Source organism: Corvus brachyrhynchos, unplaced genomic scaffold (assembly GCF_000691975.1).
Source record: "Corvus brachyrhynchos isolate BGI_N302 unplaced genomic scaffold, ASM69197v1 scaffold72, whole genome shotgun sequence".
NCBI lineage: Eukaryota > Metazoa > Chordata > Aves > Passeriformes > Corvidae > Corvus > Corvus brachyrhynchos.
This window is the reverse complement of record NW_008236763.1, coordinates 2,498,782-2,506,039: the sequence shown is the minus strand read 5'-3', so window position 1 is coordinate 2,506,039 and position 7,258 is coordinate 2,498,782. Positions and strand designations below refer to the sequence as shown.

The following is a 7,258-nucleotide window of genomic DNA, read 5'->3' as shown; positions in this document are numbered from 1 at the left end:
ACAAAAAAACTAAAAATAAAAATCAATGTATTGCAATCTTTTTTTTAAAAAACAATGGGGTGGGAATAGTTAAAGAAAACTATTTTATGTAAGAACTGACAGAGGGATTTTGCTTTGTATAATGCAAGCTGGCTTTAAAAAAGCATTGTAGCAAATTATTCAAGTCAATCATATGTTAATAGTTATGTGCAACCAGACATGCAAAACAATTGTATTTTTTTAAATAAATATTTTTAACAAAGTTTCTGCTCTTTTGACTGGGTTTGGTTTTGTTCTTTCAGTAGAGGAAATAGAAAGTTACAGCGTCAGGGGCTGTGATAAGGAGGGAGTTCATCAGACCTTGAGGTAAATTGTATTTTACAGTTTTTTGCTAAATCAGGTGCTATTCTGGGGAGAAATTTTCCTTAAAATAGTGGGGTTTTTTTTCCTCTAAGTAGCCAAAATGGAGATTGGAATTATCAAGCCCAAGAAATGTGATTGTGGATTTTAATTCAGAAGAGTTTGAGCTGTGTCTTCTCAAACCTGCCAGGCCAGAATGAGCTGATTTGAAAGCTGCCAGGCCTGGTGTGACACAAACCGAGGAGATTTCTTCCCAGCTCGGCTCCCTCCTGGAATTTCTTGGTGCTCATTTCCTCCGAGCAGGGCCCAGAGATGCTGTCACGGTGGGAGGGGCTCGAGGAAGGACCGAGGGAGGGGGGTTTTGTTTGCTGTAAAGGGGTTTTGCAGTCCGTGGTTATTGGATTCGGGGTGATTTATTCTGGGCAGCTCCAGGAGAGGAACAGTGGCATCCTCTGGAGCTGGAGCAGAATTACAGCCCGTGCTGGCCTGGCTGGGATCTGCTCTGGGGTTGGAATCAAATCTCAGAAGGGTTTGGGGTGGAAGGATCTTCAAAATCTTCTCATTCCATCGGCAGGGACATCTCCCTGTCCAACCTGGCTTGGAATTAGGTTCAGTTTCATTATAGGATCATAGAATAGATTCCAGCTGTGGGGTGTGAGGCAGGAGGGGGTCCCTGAAGTCCAGGGATGAGCTAAACCCAGAATTCAGCTGCATTGACCCCATCCAAACTCACCTTGAGGGAGAAAAAGGCAATTCAGCGACTCCAGGCTCTTTTCTACAGGAGTTTGTGGAGATGTTTTATGGCAGGGAGGAGCTGCTGCTTGGGAAAATAGGAATTTCCTAGAGAAGCTGTGGCTGCTCCATCCTTGGAAGTGCCCAAGGCCAGGCTGGAGAAATCTGGGACAGTGGAAGGTGTCCCTGCCCATGGCAGGGGGGGAACTGCATGAGCTTAAAGGCCCTTTCCAACCCAACCCATTCCACAATTCTGCAAATGCTAAAAGCAGTTTAATTAAAAATCTGTTCAATTCAGGCTGTTTAAAAACTGAGAACTGGAGGTGTCGGAGTTACCTGAGTCCAGTCAGTGAGCAATTAGCAATCAATCACCTTTAATTAAACACTGCTTTATATACACACGTACATATGTACATCACATACAGCAGTTGAAGCGAGGAGTTACATCTGCAGCCACTCCGGGCAGGAGGAGCTGGATGGAGCCTTTACATTCCTCAAAAATCCAGTCCTTTCCTGGTGGCTGGGACAGGCCATGCGTGGGCTGTGGGAGTACCTTACACAAGGCACCTGGATGTGAGGATATTGCACAGGTGAAGCAGCTGGAGCCTGGCTCCCAAAAATCCCTTCTCTTGGAGCTGGAAATAAAACCACTCTAAAAAAGACACTGCAGCTCGAGGAGTGACTTAAAGCAAAACAAAGCAGCACGGCTCATTCTTGACTTAAAAAACCAAACAGAAACCTCCCCCCAGAAAAAAGAAAAAATAAAAATAAAAAGAAAGAAAAGCAAATTATTTTAAGTAATCAAGAGGCCTGAGCATGCTGAGTAAGACACTGTCCATGGTTAGAGTGTGGAATATACAGGAATCAAGTGTGCAAATCGAGACAGGCCCTGCTACCACTGTGTGCACCTGGCGGGGCTCTGCCCATGTGGAACTTTCCCCCCTTTGGAAGGATCAAAGGAGGTGACACTGACTCGAGGCCCTGCTGCACAAAAAATGAATTAAAACCCAGGATTGTGCTGTAAATTCAAGGGGGTCCTGTGCCATCACAGGCCGAAAATAAAATCAAGGCCGTGACCAAGCCGGGAGAACATTCAGTTTTGGATGAGGAGCGGAGAGCAGCTTTTCCTTCCCACCCTCTTTTCTGAACAGGTAAAAAAAGTTCATTTGCAGGAGGAAGTGCTGTGCAAACGTCCCTGCTTTCAGTCCCAGGGCCAGGCTGGCACTCGCAGTCTTTTTGGCACAAGTGCTACTGGCACCTCGTGCTCAGCTCAGATGTTTTGGGCTTGATTTCCTCGATTCTGACTTACCCCACCTACTGTGCTTTTGATTGCAGAGAACTTGCATGATTCAGTTCATTAAATGTGAAATCACCCTTAGGAGTAATGCTGAATTGGGGGTGGGTTTATTGCTTGTGCAGAGCTCGGCCCTCCCTCAGCGCTGGTACTGCCCCGTGTCCTCGGGCGCTGCTGCTTTGTCAGGGGAGGCCTCGTCCAGCTCTGCAAAAGATTCATTCAACGTTTCACCTGAATGGAAGGTTTAATTGAGATTAAAGGGGATGGGCATGAGGTTTTCCCCTCAGGAATGCTGCCATTCCATCACCCACAGCACTGAGTGCCACATCCAGGCCTTCCTTGGGCACCTCTGGGGATGGCAGTTCCGATGTTTAACAACCCTTTCCGTGAGGAAACTCCTGCTTCTGTCCAACCTGAGCCTCCCCTGGCACAGCTTGAGGTTGTTTCTTCTCATCCCACCCCTTATTCCCCGGGACAAGATCCCAAATCCTCTCTGGCTGCTCCCTCCTGTCAGGGACCTGTGCAGAGCCAGAAATTCTTCAGGCTGAGCCCTCCCAGCTCCCTCAGGATTCTCCAGACCCTTCCCTGGGTCCATTCCCTTCCCTGGACACGCTCCAGCCCCTCAAACTGGGGGTGCAGAGCTGGACACAGCCCTCGAGGTGTGACCCCACCAGTGCCCAGCACAGCCCAAGTGTCCCCAGCCACATTTTTGCCTGTCCCGCTCTGCTCCTTTTGTACGAGGTGCTTAAAAAACCAACAGCAGCTCCAGACTGAGGTGATAACTAAAGACTCCTTTATCAGTGAAGCCTTTTCCAAGAACCTGACAGCTGCCCTTGCATGGCAGCCCCGCTGATTCCCTGGATTTCAGCCAGGGGACAGCCCAGGGAAGCTGGTGCTGTCTGTGATTCACAGACCATTCCTGCAGCAGAAAAGAAAGCAAACCCTGGGCTGTGGCTGCCAAGGCTTTGTGGGCAAGACAAAGCAGGAAAAGGAGAGAGGAAGCAGCAGAAAAATAAACATTTCCTTGCATTTTGCTGGAATGCTCTGGAGTGGGGCTTGTGCTGCTCTCGCTCCCATCCCAAAGCAGGGCTTGGGCTGAGGTTTCTTACCTGGGGAGGGCTTGGGGTACATCCTGTGGAAAAACACCAGGAGGGCGTAGAAGGTAAAGGCCAAGCATCCAAAGATCATGCCACAGACCAGGAAACTGTAGCTGCCCCGATCATGGATGATCTGCAGTGGGATGGAAATAAAAAAAGGGATCAGACATCATTCAGATTCCTCGTGGATAATCAGGGAGGGCTTTGCTGGCCGGTAACTCCAGGCTCAGGCAGTGCCCAAAAGTAGAACTGAGGTTTTGACTTCTAAATTCCAAATTTATTTTGGGTTTTGCCACCTCCTGGCTACTCACCGACCCCACCAGCAGCTGCAGCACCATCTCTCCAATGCCAGCTCCAGTCACCAGCACGGTTGTGGCACAACCTGCAAGGAAACAGGGCAAGGGGTGGTGGCAACCGAGGTGGCACCGCCAGCAGGGCCACCCTGCACTCCTTTAAAGCTTTTCCGTGGATCTCACCACACAACAGCCACAAAATGTTCCCATTTAGTGTTGGAAATGCCTCTGCAGGCCTGCAGTGGTGCAGAAGGGTGAAAGTTAAAGCCCAAAAATCAATCTCCTGCCACCTGGCTCTGCTGGCAGAGCTGATGTTGCCTCTTGCTGGAAAGGTTTTTGTTTTTCTGTCTCACTGCCCCCGAGACAGAGGCTGGCAGAGAGCTCCTGGCCAGGCTCTGGGGTTTCCAGCTCACTGCTAATCTGGGGATGTTTTCGGAACCATCTCCCTCTAAAGCAGCGTTCCTGCCACTCCCTGAGATCCCCAAACCAGGAACCAAGGCCTGATCCCTGCCTGGGGTCATTATTCACCAGCGAAGCAGAGAATTTTACACTTTTCTGACTACGAGCTACAATAAATCTGCCTTCAAAAGGCAAAAACCTGCTGAGGGGGGAGGGAAGGAGCTACAAAAAGGGGATGGGATCCAAAAATCCACCTGGTCCTAGAGCTGCCCAAATCCCAGCTCACCTTTGTACTGCAGGATGTCCTCGGTGTAGGCCAGCATGCTGGGGAAGGTGCTGCTGAGGAACAGCCCCAGGGATGCTGTCCCCACAAACAAGAAAACCACGCTGGAGGAGAAAATCAGCAGCAGGAGGAAGGTGATGAGGACCCCGACCTGCAAGAAAGAAACATACACACAAAAAAATCAGTCAAAAAATGCTGAGTGCAACAGGCTCTAGAGTTTAATAGGAAATAGTCTGGAAGAGAAAATACGTTTATTTTTAATAGGAAATAGTCTGGAAGAGAAAATATGCTGGGAAAAGAAAATCAGTGTTTGAGAAACTGAATGGCCAAAGAAAATCCATCTGGCTTTAAGGAATTGGCTAATTTTTATAACGTAATTTGGAAATCAAATCTCAATTTCATTATGTAGAAACGTAAAATTGTATCCAAAAAAACACCTTTAAATACAAGAGTACAACAACTTCCACAATATTGACATGTCTCAATCACTAATAATTCTTCATTCTGCTGAATAAGGCTGAAGTCACTCTCGATAATTACAGAATTAACTCTCAATACCTGCTCAGAAAGCAGCCACAGCATTAAAGCCGAAGAGCCAACTGCATTCAAATCAACTTTCCCTCACCTCTGGCTTGTAGGGGAAAGAACCGAAACCCCTGGGAAATGCCCGAGTGACGCAGGGCAGGGGCAGCAGAGGGAGCTCTGAGATTCCGGCTGGTTTTGTTTTAATTGCTCGGGCCCTGATTGCGGCCCTGTGCGAGCGCTCAGGAGCAATTTGGGTCCTAAAGAAGCCGAATTGGAGCTGGAATTTGTTACGGCAATGCTGCAACGACTCCAGGAGCTGCCGGATCCTACAGCAGCTCCAAGAACTGCCCAGGCTCGGCTTCAGCCAGGTGGATTTTTTACTCAGAGTCACCCCAAAATCTTTTCCCCACCCCGTTAGATATGTGTAATGTGTTATATTACCAAAACGTAGCCACCAAAATCACCTCTGGTTCAAATAAATGGGGAGTTAACTGCCTGCTCGTGCTTTCCCTCTTCTTTCTAAGAAGTGGGAATGGGATCTGCTCCCTCCCTGGTTTCTGCCACGTCCTTACGTGGATCTTCCTTACGCATCCCAAAAGGATTCCTGCCCCTTTCCCCAGGTGTTTTATTGACTTCAGCAACCTCTGACAGCTGCTGCAGCCTAAGCAGAGCATTTATGGAGTGATCTACCGTCCCTTTCCCACGGCTGCCACAGGAATTAATTAATAAATAACACTGGCACTTTTTTAGTGCTGACTCTGCTGGGGTTTTCCCAACTCTCACACCAGACCCACTGAGGCTCAGGAAAGTTGGGCAACCGAGTTTTAAATTGTGGCTACCTGGAGGGCACCTTGTCCACCGTACCTGTGCAAACCCCCCAGGCGTGAGAGGAGCTGCAGCTCCAAAGCAATCCCCTCAAAATCCCCTAAAATCACCCAAAAATCCCCCAAAAAATCACTGACATTGTCCCCAAATTAAACCAAAATCCCCCCAAATTCACCTCAAATGAATCCAAAATCCCCAAATTCCCAGTTCCCCCCCCCCAGTTTTACCCATTCCAGGTTGTCCTGCAGGATCCAGGCCCCATCCAGCACCCGCAGTTTTTGAGGTGAGGAAAGAGAGATTAAGGGAATTAACCCCATCCTTACCACGTTGATGAAGACCATGGTGGCTGGCTTCATCCTGTAGGACACGGGGATGGAGATGAGCCTGCCCAGGGTGATGAAGCCCCAGAAGAGGCTGGGCAGGTACCCGGCCACCTTGTGCACCACGGACAGCGGCTCCTCCACGGCGTAGCTGTACACAAAGCCCGAGTACTCTCCCTGCAGGAAAAACCACCCTGTCACACCCTCGTGGGGACCACAGGCTCCTCTGTCCCTCAGTTATTCATGGTGGCAGCTCTGGAGAGCTCACCCATGCTGGGACCCCTTCCCAAAGGGTTCGCAGCTCCACCAGCAGCAGAACGTGGGGTTTCATCTGTCCTGAAAGGGCAAAGCTCCACAGCAATTCCCGGGAAAAGCTCTGTCCCCGAGGGGCTGCCCTGCCCTTTCGGGGTTCCACACCCTCCAAACATCCCATTGAGAGCGCAGGGTTGGTAATCCTTGGAGATGGAGGGCCTGGGATATTCCCATAGCCGTGTAGCCCTGCTCATCATTAACCCCTGTGGCCCAGCAGCCGGGCTGGGGGTGTCACAGGGGTTTGGCAGGAAAAAATCCAGAGATTTGGTCAGCTGAACTCACCACGATCCCATCGGTCATGAAGAGAACCAGAGCCCCGGTGATGTGCACGGCGAAATAGGTGTAGGAAGCCCCTCGGAAGTTTTTGCTTTGGCAGCAGCTGAACAAATCCTCGTGACCTGGTGGAGAACAATGCAAAGCAACCTTGGCCAGAACGTCCCCCCGGGGCTGGGTGGCTGCCAGCCCTCAGAGGGGTTTGGTTTGTGGGACAGCTGCTGCAGGACAGACCCAGCCAGGACCTGAATGTGCGGCAGTGCTGAGCTCGGGGAGCTCCACTTCGCTCTTACCTTCCTCTAAGCTTCCAGAAGGAAATGGGAATGGGTACGGGATCTGCCCACAGCCTGGGATCCCAGATCGCCACAGCCTGGGATCCTGGTTCTTTGGGATACCTGCTGCCCACACCCTGGGATCCTGGGCTCTCCACACCCCGGGATCTTGGCATTCCATACCCCGGGATCCTGGGCTCTCCTCACCCCGGGATCCTGGGCTCTCCTCACCCCGGGATCCTGGGCTCTCCACACCCCGGGATCCTGGGCTCTCCACACCCCGCGCTTCTGGCC

General features: G+C 50.4%; 1 protein-coding gene across 1 annotated transcript in view; it reads right to left on the bottom strand.

Annotated features, from left to right (window-relative positions):
• Nucleotides 1-1,424: 1,424 nt before the first annotated feature.
• MFSD4A (major facilitator superfamily domain containing 4A) overlaps nt 1,425-7,258 on the bottom strand; it is a gene marked incomplete at its 5' end in the record, with an annotated part of 17,481 nt that continues 11,647 nt past the window's right edge. Inside the window, 6 exons of the mRNA XM_008644814.2 lie at nt 1,425-2,569; nt 3,475-3,595; nt 3,774-3,844; nt 4,441-4,588; nt 6,111-6,284; nt 6,702-6,817. Coding sequence (XP_008643036.1) covers nt 2,505-2,569; nt 3,475-3,595; nt 3,774-3,844; nt 4,441-4,588; nt 6,111-6,284; nt 6,702-6,817 — 695 coding nt within the window. The remainder of the gene's footprint in view (nt 2,570-3,474; nt 3,596-3,773; nt 3,845-4,440; nt 4,589-6,110; nt 6,285-6,701; nt 6,818-7,258) is intronic.